The sequence below is a fragment of the Hoplias malabaricus genome, chromosome 8 (genome assembly GCF_029633855.1).
Source record: "Hoplias malabaricus isolate fHopMal1 chromosome 8, fHopMal1.hap1, whole genome shotgun sequence".
Lineage (NCBI taxonomy): Eukaryota > Metazoa > Chordata > Actinopteri > Characiformes > Erythrinidae > Hoplias > Hoplias malabaricus.
Genome location: NC_089807.1, coordinates 28,037,283 through 28,055,572, shown reverse-complemented (window position 1 = coordinate 28,055,572; position 18,290 = coordinate 28,037,283). Strand labels below are relative to the sequence as shown.

General features: G+C 40.1%; 1 protein-coding gene across 1 annotated transcript in view; it reads left to right on the top strand.

The window, feature by feature from the left end:
• The window catches only part of dst (dystonin), a 194,724-nt gene that overhangs the window by 144,652 nt on the left and 31,782 nt on the right, over positions 1-18,290 (top strand). The window contains exons 59-71 of the mRNA XM_066678377.1: positions 7,238-7,399; positions 7,573-7,743; positions 8,140-8,306; positions 9,292-9,451; positions 9,657-9,983; positions 10,152-10,236; positions 10,726-10,967; positions 11,956-12,162; positions 14,222-14,341; positions 14,440-14,547; positions 14,706-14,924; positions 15,915-16,118; positions 18,054-18,285. Of these exons, the coding sequence (XP_066534474.1) occupies positions 7,238-7,399; positions 7,573-7,743; positions 8,140-8,306; positions 9,292-9,451; positions 9,657-9,983; positions 10,152-10,236; positions 10,726-10,967; positions 11,956-12,162; positions 14,222-14,341; positions 14,440-14,547; positions 14,706-14,924; positions 15,915-16,118; positions 18,054-18,285 (2,404 nt within the window). The remainder of the gene's footprint in view (positions 1-7,237; positions 7,400-7,572; positions 7,744-8,139; positions 8,307-9,291; positions 9,452-9,656; positions 9,984-10,151; positions 10,237-10,725; positions 10,968-11,955; positions 12,163-14,221; positions 14,342-14,439; positions 14,548-14,705; positions 14,925-15,914; positions 16,119-18,053; positions 18,286-18,290) is intronic.

The window sequence follows — 18,290 nt, the reverse complement described above, 5'->3', positions numbered from 1 at the left end:
ATTCAAAAAGTTGTCTCTCAACTGATTATTTGACATTATAATACATAATTTGGCATTCTAGTCTGTGACTAGGCTTATGCTGTCATGGCTTAAGTGATGGTATGATATCATAATCTGAGTTTTACATTCTCTAAACACAGCTTTAAGAGATTATCTTTGTTTTGCTGTCGCTTTTTTATTTTCAAGGTTATTGACAGTTTCAGCTCTAAATGCCCAGAATCTGGGAAGATCTTTCTTTTTCCAACTGCACTTGTGGTCTTCTGCTAGGTTCAAACTTTACAATTGATAGCTCCAAACATCAAAAGAATGTTGGTGCTGTGAGAGGAATTTCTGTAGGTTTCATAAGTTCAGAAATATGAGGGGAGATGTACCCCTCCCTCCCTCTCCAAAGCTTGTAAATGAAGAATTCTGAAGAATTTATCTGAAGGCTGTATTCCATGCCCAAATTACTATATAAAGACCCTCACTGTTTTTTAAAAAAAATGTAATGTCTTTCTCCCAGCTATTTTACCAATGACATATGACGATGATTTCAATGACAGTCTTAAAGACAATGAATTAAACTGTGTACCATATCGGTTATGGATAAAGCAGATCTGTATTATCAAGAATTATAGCAGTATATTATAATGTCCTAAAAGCCTTTAGATGTCTGTGAGGCTGAGAGAGGCTTAGCCTATATTTCAGCGTGCAATATTAAAATGGCTATTTATAAATAAATCTCGGTTTATAAGAAAGCCTAACCACAATTTGAGCGATTTAAGCATAGTGATGCAGGAAAAACAGAAATTTAGGGCACGGAGTTTTTATAAAGAGCACTATGGAAGTCTGGAGAGTGTGGTATTACAGTGGTATCAGCTGCAGCTGATGGTTCAGGCCCCATGCTGCTCACACTCTGGCTCTTTTGTGTCGCTGCTGTGTCTGAGAGGCTCCTTGCCGGTTCCTCAGCTGCTGGGTCAAAATCATCATTGTTCTCAACGACACGGTCATTTAACTCAGGGAAATTAACCAGATCGATAATTCACAAAGACATGGCAAGGTTGAGAATTTAAATTTGCTGACTACTCTTAACAATTCCCTCCAAATTCTGTGGCACTTATCAGTGAAACACACAAGACAAGCATTTCAAATCGTATTTTTGACCCTTTTCAGGTTCTTCTAATCTGGCCATTCATTGAGAATTAGGCAGCATTGTATCTGTTGAGCCAGCCCCAGTGTCTTTGAGAGCTTTTGAGATCTTTCTTGCCATTTCTTCTTATCTTTTTTCTTGTAAGACTTTTCTCATAGTTACAGTATAAAATATGTGTGGGAGGTTGTGTGGGTGAAGATGATGAGTGAGTGCATGTTTTTTTCCACGATTTGGCCATGACCTCAGCATCTCCTGTGAACCTAAAGGAATTTCTCCTTTCTGAATCATGTCCATTACACACTCCAAAGGTAACGATGGGGAAAAAGAGCTCTAGCTGAGCTTAGTCATCTCACTCATGTTTTCGTCATAACCCCCAAGAGGAAACATGAGACCCCTTTGCGCCGGAACACCAAGCCTTTTGCACATTGTTGTGCGATGATGGCCTCACAGTTTTATATGGATCCCGTTACAACTGTGGAGAGTTGGAGGAACACCTAATATTCATGCGCAGTTTATCTTAACCATGAGAGTCCTAAAAGGGGACCGTGAGACTGTGTTTAGGACAACCTTTGTTCTCTCTTGAATAATAGTTGTGTGTTTCATTGGCTGGGTCTATTGTTTGTGCGAGCAGTGAGAGATACTGTTGACAGAGGGTTTTTTTTTTTTGTCCTCAAATGGGCTGATGTCTCTGTCCTGTTTATCTGCTCAGGCATGCATTTTCTCAAATAACTAGTTTGGGCAAGTGCTGTTATGCTTGCATTGCCAGAACACAATACGACATTTATTCTCCTGTATTTACAGAATAATGTTGCAATTCCTAAAGTGTCCATACTATTTTTTCCCACTTTTTTTTATTTTAGTAAAACCAACCACATTCCCCCCAAAAAATAACACATTCACTTAAACTGTTCAGACTACATTAGTGTTGCCGCGCCCACTCACTCTAAAATAATAGTGTTTTATCCCAAATACGCTTCGAAGGGGGTGGAACAAGGCAGCCAATAGGATCGAGGTACACCTACACACACACACACACACACACACACACACACACACAATTCTGAGGATGTTTTCTCAGTTTGGTTGCATGCTTGAAAAGGCATTGGAGTTTGTAAACAAACACAACTCGGTAAATTAGGAAAAAACTAAGGGTAATTCTCTGGCTGAGAAAAAGCATCTGGAGGCATTTGGATGATGGCGAGACCTCAGAATTGTGAAAAGCTTGTTGCTCTATTTCTGTTCCATAGGTGGGCATTACTGACCTTTTTGTTATTGTTGTTACAGATTACTTAAGGTGGAAATGACTCCACTGAATGCATAAAGGTAATCGCATACCGAAAGTGGTACAAAAGGAGTCAGCTTGAGTTACAAATGACATTCTATGGTGATTCAAAGAGTAAAATAAAATCTTAAGTAAGAATAAAATCTTAGAGGCAAGTTTTGCTTTAACCACAAACAAGCTACACTCTGTTTTTCTCAAAGGTGTGAAGCTTCTGAATGAACACAAACATGGGGGAAGTTTGTTTTGCTGTGAGAACAGCAGTTCTTCGGAATCGTCTATGTTGTCTTTTAGCAGTTAAAAAGCAGTTGCTTCATAAACCTGCATAAACATTTTAAATGATCTTCAGGGGAACATCAAAAAATAAAAATCTAGGACATGGACCTTTTAAACAAGCAACGGTACTAAAAACTGCATCAAACAATAGACTTTTGAACTACTTGCTCTACTTAAAAAAAAAGGAAATATATCCTATTTGTTTGGATACAAAATGTCAAAAAATGACATTACTGATAATGTAGGAGATCTAAAGTGTGTGTGCCCTTGGAAGGGAGAACAAGACAAATGTTCTGCCTCCTTTAATTCAATGCCTGGATTATGTCAGAAGTATGTGGGATTCAGCTGCTGAATATCCTTTCTCTAAATCCCACAGATCTCTTTAACCGCTTACTCGTCTTTACCCAAGCTTGGATCTCAGTGGGCTATCTTGCTCTCTTGGAGTTGACAGTAATAGAAACAAAGGGGAATGCTTTCTTTTACACAAACTCTCAGTCTGGTCATTTACAATGAAAAAAAAATTGTCATGCACTTGGCAGTGTGTGTGCTGTTATTACCTGGGTCCACTACCTCCCTAAGCATTCCAAAGTAATTAAGAGAAGAGACAGACTCCTCGACAACTCGCTGCATGATAACAGCAGAGAGGAGAAAAGGAGGGAGTGAGAGTATCTATTTCTGCCCTGTGTGATGTCATCTGAAAGGGAGCTGTTTGCTTCTGATACACTTTTTTTTTACCCCTCCTTCCCCTCTCTTTACGAAAGGAGGAGGGCTACTATCACAGCAGAATATGACTAAGAATTTAAGTCGAATAGGCCACAAAGACAGAGGGGGAGAATTAAAATAGGGTCAAGCATCCACCAATCAACATGTGCTCTCAGCACAAATGGAGCTGTGGCAGATGTTGCTGGAATAATGAGTAGGGGGGCGGGGCCTTGAGCCCATTGCCAGGAGGGTGTCTGTCATTGCCGGGTGGACCACAAGAGAGGCAGGAGCAGCTTTTTGTTTATCCTGGAGTCCCACGGCTTTGTTTTCCCAAATTGGAGGATTTGTATCAGGATCAGGATATGCGACCTTGCACTGAAAATGCATTTGTGAAGAGCCTTTAGTGAACGCTCAGGAGAAGGTGAAGATCCAAGCAAGTTTGCTTTACAGGATGTTTGTGGTGGACACGGGGACTGAGGAAACAAGCAACAATGAGCAAGTTCTGACAATGAGGAAACTGCGAACTGGAGAGATTGACTACATGGTATAAGACGGTGTGAAGGACGAGGAAGTATTAATAAACGTGCTCTGTTTTCTGAAGCTTTTTATGCACTTAGTTATGAGCAAACTTAAATTATATGATATTGCACAGATTTTTTTTGTCATATTATTTTGTACTGAAAAAATATATTTTCATAAATTAGAACTTTTATATGTGCACGGAGTACAGCTTAATGAATGTATTTCTTATATTTATTTTCTGACTTCTTATTTTTTGAAAGCGGTGACCTAAGATATGCCCTGAGCTCAATGTACCAACTGAGCTCTTTTTTTAAGATTTTTGCATATTTTTTTTTTTTTTTTTTTTTTTTTTTTTAATCACCTTTCAATGAAAGGAATTTTGCACTGAAAACTTGTACCTCATTTAAAAAAAAAAAAAATTTCACATTGCCAAAATGGGTAAGCCACTTAGCAGACCTGACTGCCTGCGACAGAATCCCACCTGTGTGGGCAAAGGCGAGGAAGAAGACTTGAACATTGATGACTGCTATGTTCCCCAGAGGTCCATTTACGACACTGTGCGACTCAATGAGCAGATTGACTCTGGTTCCAAAGGCAGTCTGGCCTCCAGGCATTTCGTGGGCACTTTGCCTTACTCCCATCGCACCCTGGACATGAGTGTCCTCTGTGGGAATGGCGTCCTGGCTTCGTCCAGTGCCTTTGAGCTGCGTGGCAGACTGGACGAGAGAGTAGTTTTCGATGGGTTGAAGTTTAATGGAGACGTTATCCGGGGAACAGGCACCATCCTGGGAAAACCACGGATCCAAGGGGACAAAAAGGAGCCTCTACAGCACCGACGCTCCTGGAGGAACTTTGCACCGGCCAACCTTAGTGAATATGGCAGCTGCAGCGGAACCCTGTGCACCGACTCTACGGAGCGGCAAGCCTTGGTTGGCCGAGTAGGTAGAGGCCGGAGTGTGACCAATTCCTTGACCTCAGAGGATGACTCTGGTCTTTGCAGCCCCACTGTGGAGCGAGAGCGACGGAAGCAGCAATCTCAGAGGAGACTGGGACCAAGCACCAGGAGCTTGTCCTCTTCCGAAGCTGTGCATGTGTCTGGGGAGCTGATACCGGGGCGATCCCTCAGTTCTGGGAGAGAAGAGTTTCCTTTCTCGCCAATCAGGGACACTTCAAAGGCACCAGCTACAAATTACTATATGGATTCATCAGTGCAAGAAGACCAACAGTTTCGAGATACATGTGTCATAGACATCAGCGATGTACAACATGTTGTTTCTGATAGCCATTGCCCTGATGTACGAAGTAGGTTGGCACCAGTGGCAATGAACCGGACACAAAACTTGACCCACAATGGCCAGCCAAAGATGATCATAGGGTATGACGAGTTACCTACAGCTGAACTTGTGGAGGACGCTTCATCTCAGGAGGAGTTTGAGCTTTTAAGTGTGGTCGTGACCCAGCCCCTAGAGCCACCACTTCCAGAACAGCACGTCACTAAAGACGCAGAGTCTTACGAAAATGAACGAAGAGCCACAGAGTTCAAAATGGCTGATCTGGAGGAGTTTTTGTTGGCTGTGGAAAGGGAGTCCGGTGTTGCCAATGGAATAAAGCAGACAATTACATACATGGCAGATGAGGACATAGAGAGCTTGTTAACATCCCTAGCTGCATGTTCACAGATTGATCTCATTGGCTTGCCATCCTCACAGGTATCCCAGAATATCCTTCTTTATCACCAGGTCTTATCTGTTTGGGTGAATGTGGCATATATGATTAGCATTTCCTGAGAAGTTGAATGGTGTTGCCCTCTATATCTGATTATGGGCTGACTGAATTGAGTTTGGTGGAATTGTCAGTCAGTGACTCAGCTCCTATGATCCTGAGCAGCTGTGTGTTAACTCGTTGCAGCAGCCACTTTGTGAACTGCTGACTAGCTGTAGACACTATGCTTTCACCCAGTTCAATGGAAAGTCTTGCCATAAAAGGACTGAAGTATATATAAGGGTGTCATAAAACAGGAGTGCATGTAAACAGTGCTCAGTTTTTTTTCTGAGCCAGAAAGCAGAAGCTACTTTTTTAAGCAGAGGTGCTTTTTTTACTTGGAACTTTTACTTTATGTTGACTTGGAGCTGTGAGAAATGGTAAAAGATGTGTAAAATAGCGCATATTTTGATTCAGATTCAACACTTAATTACATGATAGATATTTGTCTGTGTGTGTTGCACTCCAGCACATACAACATATCACTTGTTTTAAAAAAAAAAAAAATAAAAAAAAAAAACATAGGCCATGCAGGTGCATATTAGCAAAATATCAGTATGGTCAGAATTTCAAATTCAAGGAATTGGTCTTTTGTAGTCTTTTTCGGGTGACTTTCTGTGAGGAGTTGGTGTGTTCTCCCTGTGTCTGTGTGGGTTTCCTCCGGGTGCTCCGGTTTCCTCCCACAGTCCAAAAACACACGTTGGTAGGTGGATTGGCGACTCAAAAAGTGTCCGTAGGTGTGAGTGAATGTGTGTGTGTGTGTGTCTGTGTTGCCCTGTGAAGGACTGGCGCCCCCTCCAGGGTGTATTCCTGCCTTGCGCCCAATGATTCCAGGTAGACTCTGGACCCACCGCGACCCTGAATTGGATAAGCGGTTATAGATAATGAATGAATGAATACATTGGCATTGTGGCACAACAGTTAGTTTTGCTGTCACACAGATTCAGGGTCCTGGTGTTATGGGCTCCGGGTGACTGTCTGTGATGAGTTTAGCGTGTTCTCCCTGTGTCTGCATGGGATTCCTCTGGGTGCTCCAGTTTCATTCCACATGTGGATTGGCTACTCGGTGGTGTCCCTAGGTGTGGGTGTGTGAGTGTATCACCCTATTGGGGACTAGCACCCCCGGCCCCTGAGTGTGTTCCCGCCTTGTGCCCAGTGATTTTGCGTAGGCTCTGGGCCATTGTGCAAGTGGATGAGCAGTTGCAGAATTACTAATATATTGGCTCTGGTAACTTATTATTAGAAATTCATTTATCTTAAAATTTTAAAGCATACTGGTAGGTAGCTTTTTATGATATTATACAATGCTTATACATACCTTCTGCTGTGTTTTTAGGATGACAAAACCAGCCGCACATTTATCAATAACCAGAGGGCTGATAATGGTAGCATATAATTAAAACTGTTCTTTTAAAAACTTTAAACAAACCCCCAAAATAGGTTTAATCAGGCACTAATCAGCAAACCATAATGAACCACTGTGTCATCTAGAATTGCACAGTTTCTAATAAGATTTGCAGGATTTCCACTCAGCCTTTGAAATGACTTCCTTTGGTTTCCACTGACAGGTTTTCCAGAAGGATGCCATTGAGGCGCTACAGACACAGTTACAGGACCTGCACTGGCTGGGACAGGGACTTCTTCAGAATGCTCCCAAAGGCACCAGCACAAAAGACCTTGAACATGACCTGGACAAGGTCAACACTAGATGGAACACCCTTAACAAAAAGGTGAAATTACATTACATTAATGGTCAGATTCAGTAAGCTAGCTTTTAAGTCACACGTCATCAAACAGTGATCTGTGAATTAATTATTGAAACTTGAAATTTGAAAAATTTTTGTGTTCAATTTATTATCTTGTATAATAGTTACATATGTTTGTGTATATTCAATGTTTTTAGGTAGCAGAACGGTCGGCACAGCTCCATGAAGCTCTGCTGCATTGTGGCAGGTTCCAGGATGCTCTTGAATCTCTTCTAAGCTGGCTTACAGACACAGAGGAGTTGGTGTCCAGTCAGAAACCACCATCAGCGGAGTTTAAAGTTGTCATAGCACAGATACAAGAACAGAGAGTAAGTTCTACACATCCTTTTTGACCATTGCTATATTTTTTCTTCATTTAAACCCACACGCTAAACAATTTAGCCAGTTTAACTATATTAAAAGACAGTCTTAAACTGAGTTAAACTAAATAAATATATCTCAATGGAAACAAAATTTTAGGCAATCTGGTAACTAAGTCAATCAAGCTAGAAACAGTTACAATAGGCAGCCATTTTTACCTTTTAATAGTCAACAGCACTGCCTCCACTAAAACACACAATAAACACATTCATACTTTTGTTTCTGTCATGCCTTGAGATATCAGATGTTTATATGTTTGTACTATTTACTGTTATAATTAAGACATGCATATTATATATACTTGTTCTATATATGTTTATTTTTCTCTCTTGTGCTCTGTTCAGCTCTTGCAAAGACTGCTGGATGACCGCAGGCCCACTGTGGAGCTTATTAAAAAGGAGGGAGGGAAGGTGACGGAGCTTGCTGACTCTGTGGATAAGGAGAAGATTGGAAGGGAAATTGAATGCCTGGGGCAGAGGTGGGACACTCTACTCAAGAAAGCAGAGAACAGGTAAAAGTGATATTCTTCTACTTAAGGCGCTTTTCCACTGCATGGAACCTACACGACTCTACTCGATTCGGCATGGCTCTTTTGCTTTTCCATTGGCCAAATCTGGTATGTGGTCTTTGGAACTGGGTAGGTTTTCAGTGCCAGCTCACTCTGGGTTCCAACCATGCTGAGTAGGTACTAAATGGTGACGTGTAAACGCTCAGAGCGCTGATTGGCCAGAGAGACGTGTCAATTACCACGAAATGCAGAGCTCATTCAAATCCAGCACAAACTCACTGCTTGTAAAATCTAGAAAATTACAGCAGCTTTCAAATTCATTTTTATCGGATTCACAACGGCAACTTGTAACTTTACCTTGAGGTGTTTTGAAGAGGTTTATATGCTCCTTGGGCCGATGGGCGACAAAATGTCCAGTGAAAGCCAATCGTGCGACAAGTAAAACTGATCTGTGAGAACTGGGGCGCGGAGCTGTGTTCTGTTCAAAAAACTGAAACAACACACAAATGCATGACAAGTAAACAGCGCCTAACTTTACTGCTGCCGTTGTTGTGGTTTTCAAAGCCGGTAATTCCTGTTAGAGACGGGGTTTTTGACGCCATCGGCTCCATTTCACGGTGGATCTGTGCAAGTGGAAAAGTTGTTAGCTTTTTCCTTTTTTTTTCTTATGCACATTGACTATCTTTTATTTAATCCTCCGAATTGCTGTCTGCATAACTTGTGCTTAATGGATATTTTTCATTGAAAATTAAATACACGAATAACACTCCACAACTTGCAGAAAATAATAGCAAAATATTGCCATTATGTGAATAATGCAATGGATATCTGGCAGAGATACAGTATTTTAATATGACTTACACAATTGCATATCTCAAGATGTGTATTTTCCTGGATGGAGACGGTCTTGTTTGAATATATGTCGGTTTGCCAGACTCAGCGTTAATCACAGATTACGCTTTGGGCTGTTATACTTGTTTCCTGGCAGACGCAAGCAGTTGGAGAGTATTTTGGTGGTGGCCCAGCAGTTCCATGAGACCCTAGAGCCACTGGTGGAGTGGCTCACTGCTACAGAAAAATGTCTCGCCAGCTCTGAGCCTATTGGCACCCAAACGTCCAAGCTAGAAGAGCAGATCGCCCAGCATAAGGTAAATACATCCTTTTAGGCGCCACCTCTTCTTTTGATTCATCTTATGTTCTGACCCATCCATTTTGATTCTTTTGTCATTCCTTTATGTTATTGTTAGATGTGTCCTTTATACCCTTCATGTTCTTTTGTTATTGTTTGGTTCTCTTTATGTTGGTACATTCATCTCCCCACCCCCTTCATTTTGTGTTGTCCCTGGTAATCAGGCCATAGAGGAGGAGATTATAGGCCACAGTAAATGCTTGTATCAGGCTATGAGTCTGGGCCAGGAGCTGCGGAAGGTCAGCTGCGTGGATGATAAGGAGGTGGTCCAGGCCAAGCTGGACAGCACTCAGAGTGGCTACATCGAGCTGCAGGAGCGCTGCCGCAGGAAAGCTGAGCTGCTGCAGCAGGCGCTGACCAATGCACAGCTGTTTGGGGAGGACGAGGTGGCTCTCATGAACTGGCTCCATGAGGTCCACAGCAGACTCCAGGACGTCTCCGTTCAGGACTACATTCCGGCCGTGCTGGACAAACAACACGCTGAACAATTGGTAGAACAGAGCTCTCCCCTCTACTGGCTTTTCTCTTTAGTTTTTGTTTCTATTACATTTTTAGCATTGTTCACTACCCTTGTCATTGTAGTTCACTCAGTTTGCGTGAGTCATTTTGATTTCACTGTCATTTTGATTCCAGTTAACTGAGATATTTTCTGTGGTTAGGCACTTCATGAAGATATAGAGTTAAGGAAACAGAATGTTGACCAGGCACTGCAGAATGGACTAGAGCTGCTGAAACAAACCACAGGTAAGTTGGTCTCTTATGTTTGTTGAATCTAGGCACTAGAATTACAGAATTATTTTAAAAGTGCAGCAATACAATCAACAACAAATGCATACATTTTGCGCATTCAGGTAGGTATAGGGAAAGGGAAATAACCTGTAGTACTGGTGTAATTAGTGGTTTATATATAGAGTTAGTCACATTGCAGGCTTTCTTACCATTAACATTAGTCTTATGCAATGTCTGTGTATCAGTAGGGAATTTTCTATCTGCTTCATTTTCTGTATGAAATATTTGTATCAAGTGAGAACACACCTGCAGTTTAAAATCAACTATTCTCAAGCAGCGCAAACACGTATGATTAAATAGCTAAGATTTATGATTAATTATGATTAAGGAAGTGTATTTTGCACCTTTATGGTATGAAAACTCATGATGGCATATGACCTTCAGGCACTGGACATCAAGCAAAGCAGCTAACCTGAAGGTTCCAACTTTTTCCTTGTGGTTTAGGTGATGAAGTTGTTGTCATTCAGGGCAAACTGGACGGAATAAAAACAAGATATGCTGAGATCAGCACAATGAGCAACAATGTGGTAACGATGCTGAACAAGGCCTTGACACTAGCCACCAAGCTGCAGCTCACACACGAAGAGCTCAGCGCTTGGCTGGAGAGAGTCGAGTCTGAACTGGCTGTGTTTGGAGCTCAGGAACCCGTGGGAGAACAGCTCACTCAAGTGCAAGAGAGACAAAAAGTGAGTAAACTTGCAAGGGTCATTTTATCAGTAATAACAACAGCCAAAAGTGAAGGAAAGTACTATTTTGCTGCCTATTGCCAAATAAGGAAGGGGTAAGGATCAAATAAACATGAGGTGGTTTCCCTGACAGGGATTAAGCCTAGTCCTGGACTACACAGCATTTTGTGTTATGATTTTCCATTGAAAGAAGGATATAGTCCAGGACTAAGCTTAATCCCTGTCTGGGAAACCACCACTGTATCGTTTGGATAAACTGATTCCCACAATTAATTCTTTTATAGGGTAGCATATCATTTGAGTCCAATATTAATCATTCATTTATTATGAGGCATTCATCATGCTGTCTAATGCCTAAATAAGACCATTTAAGAGGTCTGCCCATAAATACACTGTAAACATTTTGAAATGAGATAACATGTAATGGCAGTGGACTTTGTAGGATGTGTTTTGGTTTATTAGAGCAACGCTAGATAGTATTTTTTACCTCTAAATTACAGCTTCAAACTCATTGTGATTGTTCATTGACCTGTAATAGGGGGAACAGAGCCTCTGTTATTGCTTCTCCAGGCTTAGCATTGCAGAAACTGCACTATGCAACTTTTGGAGGAGGAAAGGAAACCATCCCTGTCCTCCCCTTTCCCCCTTGATTTCAGCACAGTGCTGTAAAAGTTAATTCAACGCTGCACCTGTCAATGAAAGCATGGGGCAAACTAGGCAAAATAGGAATGCTTTAAAAATAGAACGATCATTAAGAAAAGTGAAGCTGTTAACAAAATCAGCTGTATATTACATATTACTTATTACAATGTATTATATATTTTTATACACATTTAATACAGGATTTAAAGAAACTGTTATATTTACCATGTGTTACTGTAAGCTGTGTCAGTTTTTAGCTGTTATAGTGTGTTCAGAAGTTAGGAAACACTTGGTACCTCAGTGAATCTGCATGGTTCACTCTAAGCAGACTCCTCTGACTGTCCAGGCACTTCTGAAAGAGGTTCAGCAGCACAGGACAGTGGTGGACACGCTGAACGAAGTGAGCAGTGCTCTGTTGGAGCTGGTACCATGGCGAGCCCGAGAGGGCCTGGACAAACTGGTCAGAGAGGACAACGAACGCTACAAGTCTGCTACTGATGCCATTGCTCAGCATGTAGATCAGACAGGAGCAGCCATCCTAAAATCACAACAGGTATGTCTGCAGATCTCAGCTGCTACTGGAAACCTGTTGTTGCTTGTAATATAAAAGCTTGATCAATATACACCAGACTGACAGTGGTTGTCTAACTACATTGACTTTGAAATGTGCGCTTTGAATTTGTTGGGCAAAATGAATACTCTTTTGTACTTCCAAAAATTAAGTGTGTGTCAGGCACACACACTTACAGAACATTTTTGCTGTATGTACTATCAAAATAATCATATTAGGTTGTGGTGGAATTTTAGAGGGTGGCATGTTGGCAAAACAGTGTCACTCTCTCAGTTTTCTGGATTTGAGGGGTCAAACTCCAACTTGGGTCGCAGTCTGTGATGAGTTTGCTGTGTTCTCCAATGTCTGCATGGGTTTCCTCCCACAGACCAAAACATGTGTATGATGATCTGTGGTGGATTGGTGCCCTGTCTCATTGTGTCCCTGCCATGATCCTGAACAGAATAAAGCAGTTACAGAAAATGAATGGAATTTTAGATTGTACTGTGGATAGATTTTTATGAAGCATCAGGTCAGATATTTACACCATTGTGCTTTTATGGCAGCCCAGCTTGATCGTGCCTTTCATAGATTTTATTAGAATAATTCGCTATATGAATAATTAATAATGTGAATAAAGGTACTAGGTTACTGTAGACAATCGGTGTGAAAATGCATTTACTTTAAAATAGAATTTCTGGTAACACTTTATTTTAAGGTCTGCCTCTTAACAGTTATTAACTATTAGCAAGTGGTTAATTATCAACAAGCAGTCACTTATTTAAGATGAATCTATTATTTGTAAGAACGCTTACACACTTGCTATAAATGTATTTGTACCATGTGTTGAATACTGGGAACTAAACAGACTTACCACTTTACTACAGTTACATAGGCAAATTCAATATTGCTGTATATATAAAGGAGCATACTGTGTGTTTACAGCAGTTTCTTTTATTATCATGGTGTAAAAATGACTTACCCTTAGGAAGTGCTTATTAATGCTATAATTCATATCAAAAATACAATAATGCAGTTGCATACTAACCTGGTCATTGTAAATATATGGCATGCTTGTAGTGATTTCTGATCAACAGGACACCCAAAACTAATGCTACCATGCACTTGTAATGCAAATGGGTTCATTTAATAGCAATACGTACCATATTAGATCAGTCTGGCTTTAAGCATTTTAACCTGTTTATATTCTAGGGTCAACACTCCATATAAAGACATTTGAGATCTGCTTGCAACTGAATATTACAATGTATAAATATTTAGGATATTAGTAAATAAACAGTTAATAACCTATTTAAGCAATCTATACATTAAATAAATGCATTGTATTGTATACATTTGTAAATGCTTACAACTGTTATGTTATTATTAAATAAGTAATGGTTAATTCTTTGTTTGCGCCCAATGATTCTGGGTAGGCTATTACAGATATGAATGAATGAATGAATAATTACTTGTTAATAATAAATTTACTGCTTGTTAAAAGTTAATTCATTATTAAAAACCGACTTTAAAATAAAGTGTAACTATTTTTTTTTCAAAGTGGCATTTAGTCTGCAGCTGACTAAATGTTAACATACAATGGATGACAAGCACTGCATTAGGCAGCAGATAAAGACCTGGAGTAACCTATAAAGCTATTTCACAGTTTACACCCTTTCCATAGAAAGTAGAAATAAGATAGAATAAAGGTAAAAAAAATAAAAAAACACTGATTAGTAAAATTATCACATTGGTGTCAGCTAAGCAGCTCTATACTAACAAAACGCATAAAGTTACAATGTGACTGGCTGGTAATGTTAGCTGAGCATTTGTTTGTTTACTGGCTGCCTTGGACAGTGTAAATTTCGAGCCATGCTGGGGCCTGTTGTCTGAGTATAGGTTTAATTCAGGACAGTAATAGTAAGATGCTAACAGTGTTTCTGGACTCTACAGTCTTAAGAGTCCTTTGTGGATTTTTTTGTTACGAAAAACAGATTCAGATATTAAATTTGACTGAAATGCCCATCCCCAGTGCCTGATATCTCTGGTTTCTGATGTCCAGTTTGAACAGGCTGCAGACACTGAGCAAGCTTGGCTGACTGAGGCAGAGAGGAAGTTGTCATCTCTTGGGGACATCAAGCTGGAGCCGGAGCAGACAACAGTTCAGCTGCAGGCACAGAAGGTCAGTTTTTAGCAGACACTGGTCATTACTGGTTCACACTAAAAAAAAAAAAAATTGTGTGGCCTGTGTTGCCAACAGCAGCTAACTCTTTTTTTCAGAGCTTCTCAATGGACATTATGAGGCACAAAGATGCTGTGGATGATATTGTGAAGACAGGCGAGGCCATCATGAGCAGCAAAGATGAGGCAGAGAAGCAGGCCCTTAAGGTGGGGGAAAAACACTCTCACTGTAAACAGAATTCAAACCTTATGACTAATCCCTACATGTAACATTATATCTATCAGGCATTACACATCTTTTGTGCATAGTGGTGGTTTTGGCATGTGAGTAATGTGTGGATGGGACTCTGTTGTTATGGGAACAGGCTAAGATCCAGTCTCTCCTGGAGAAATACAATGTGGTGAGTCAGTTGAACTCAGAGCGCTGTCTGCAGTTGGAGAGGGCCCACTCTCTGGCCTGTCAGTTCTGGGAGACATACGAGGAGCTGTGGCCATGGCTTCAGGAGACTCAGGCTGACTTCACCCAACTTCCACAACCTGCCATTGAGTATGAGGCACTCAGACAACAACAAGAAGAACTGCGAGTAAGTTGAGAACAAAGAGTAAAGGGGCAATCTTTTTTTTGTTTGTTTTTTTATTAATTTTTTTTTGTATTTATTTGTTATTTTTAAGAGAATACATTACATCAAACACAAATTATGTAAAGAAAAGTGAATACAAAACGTTCCTACCCACCCACAAAACCAAGCACACTTCCCTTATCCCAGTGGACATTCGGTCATTTTAAAAATAAAACTCATTATAGCTAGCTAACTAGATATATATTCTTTATGGATCCCAAGGAAATTTAGTAGCCAGTAGCAAGAAAAACAACAAAGTAAAAGTCAAATTAAAATTATATTACAATATCCATATATGGTAAAGTAACTATACACTTCCCAGACAAGCACAATACTCAGTACAGACCTCCAGTAATATAGGAAAGCATGGACTATAAATGCAACACACACCAAGCTATAAGAACATATAAAAATTTAATTAATGTATAATTGAAAATATAGATGCAAGGACAAAAACAGGGCAATGATAAGTTGTGCAAATATATAAAAGAAAATGGAATAAAGTGTCCATCCATTATCTGTAACCGCTTATCCAATTTTAGGGTCGCGGGGGGTCCAGAGCCTACCTGGAATCATATCAGATTGTCATTGTCCATTGTCCACAGATTGTCCATCAGATAATGGATGGATGGATGAATGGAATAAAGTGTCTGGGGATAAAAGATTTCCTATGTTTATTTTTTATGTTTGCATTTTTCTTTAACATTCAACCTCATATGAAATGAAGAATCAAGTTCCTTTGTAGCCTCTGAATGAATCAGTTTTGGTGCATAGAGTGGGTCACCCACATGGGGGTATGTCATATTTAATATAGGTTTGGATTGGAATCTCTGATACCTTCTGGCCCCTAGGTGTAAGTTTAATGTCTTGTTCATAACACGAAGAAACACCCCTGTTTTTTTAAGAGCTGTTGTTTTTGCTAAGGTCTGCCTATCTACTTGTTTTTACTCGTAGCAACTGCGGGAGCTGATTGCAGAGCACAAGCCGCACATAGACAAGATGAACAAAACTGGTCCTCAGCTGGTGGAGTTAAGTCCAGTGCAGGGAGAGCCTATCAGGGAGACGTATCAGGCTACAGACAAATTGTATGCTCAGCTTAAAGCCGATGTGAAGCACAGAGCTGCTGCCCTGGATGAGGCCATCTCTAAATCTACTCAGGTCTGGTCTCTTGATTCTTTCATTTTCCTTAACGTTTTGTATGTCAAACTGATTTGTACATCTATATTATGCCTTGAGTGTGGTCTGACTTTGAAAGTTATGTTTAAATGGTGTTAATGATTCAGTTATAAAAGAGCTGACCTGAATATTACAGGTGTCGAGTACTTGTTAACACTTCAAAACAACCTTTCAAAATCATCATTAACAACAGTGTGTTTATAGTCATCTGCCTGACAGAGCAGATACATTTACATTTTAATGTATATTTCAGTTCACCAGATGTTTTTACAGTTTTACAATTTTACAGTTAATCTTGCTATGTTCCTGTGCTTAGACTGTTCCCTGATGCAGTAGTAAAAATCGTCATAGACATATCAGGTGTCAAGTTTTAAACCTGATTTTAAGAAAACTATCTTTCTCACCTGAAGCATTTTAATGTAGTGGATTGGATGTGTTGCGGAACTTAGTTAAAGGCTAAGCAACACTTAATGGACCTCCATGAACATTTCTCATTATTTTAGTTACTGACATACATAAGTATGAATTAAAATGAAAATACCATGCTTAATTTGCTTTAAAACTGACAATTGTATTAAATTGACGGAAAAACCCGAGCTTGCTACGGAAATTCTTGAACGCAACCGTGACGTCACTGGTGGACAACAGCTGAACAACGCCGCAGTAAAACGCCGTTATGACTGACTGTTATGACAGACTGTTATGACAGTATCTAGCTAGTTAAATAGCCAACATTATTCACGACAATAGCCTAGCAATTAGCTAAACTCAAATTTATAGGTACCGTTATTCTTGTAAATGTGATCGAAGTCGAACTCGAATTCATCCGACACTATAAACCTCCGTAATGCAACTAACTACGTAGCCTAGTATAATCTGAGCCACCCAGTTTAGCAAGTCAAGTTAACATTAACTAACACCAACTAAAACAGGCAAAGTAAGTGTACTTACCCTGTTTACCTCCATGTATACAGAGGCTCTTGAACACCTTTCGTTGGTTTCCTTACATGCTCATATTGTTGGAAAAGCGCCAGTAAAATGAGCACTACAGATAACGAAGTGAGCGGGTGGTCCTTTCCAAAGTGCCCGTTTAAAGTTGATAAATTTAGTCCATTTTCTGGATATTTTGGGATCTTTGGGCCATTTGTGCACAGATGTCCCACTGTACATTGAATTATTGCAGCCAAAAAAATCACACCTTTTCGTTATTTTGCAGTAAATTAAGTGCAATAAACACAATAAACACAAGTTAGGAACTCAAATTCCACTGTATTTATTTATGACACTTTCATATAGCTGGTGCTTAGCCTTTAAGGATTGCTGTACTTAAACACATTTTATAATATATAAATACTATATATTAACTGTGTTTCAACCCTGTAAACATTTATTTTGTCCACTTTTTGTGCCTACATTTTCCAAATAATAAACAGAAAAATCAATAATTAAATAATATTCAATTATTAAGATTATTTGGGCCTGCCCTACTTTAGAGGTTTTGTATTTGGACATGTGGTCATGAGTTCTATTTGTTCCCATCAGAAAGTCTTGGGAAAGTTACTGCTGTTGTTCTTATCTTCAGTAAGTAATGATGAAAGCTTCTAAGGTCTTACATGACCCTCCAAAACAATGACAGCTCATTAAGGAGGTGTGATATCAGAACCCCTTGATGGAAGTCAACTTTTAGCTTGATTTCAGGAAAAAAGGATATAGCACTCATGACCTCTGATATGAGCTGGAGGAAATGTGACGCTGTTTCCACTAAGAAGCTTCCTGACAGAGTCAAGTTCTGTATGAGTGATTGCCTGCTGTAGTGAAAGATTATGAGGGTACAAAGAGGGCCCTGGCTGAATCTGTTGACTTGTTGATGAGGCCTGCATTTTCAACTATGATAATAAAACCTGTTTTCCCCCAAAGTTCCATGATAAGATCGACCCTATGCTGGAGTCCCTGGAGCGCATAGCAGAGCGTTTGCGGCAGCCCCCCTCCATCTCTGTGGAAGTGGAGAAAATCCGCGAGCAGATCACTGAGAACAAGGCCGTGAATATGGACTTGGAGAAGCTGCAGCCCTCTTATGAAACTCTGAAGCAGCGTGGAGAAGAAATGATCAGTCGTTCAGAGGGTGCAGACAAAGACCTATCTGCAAAAGGTAAG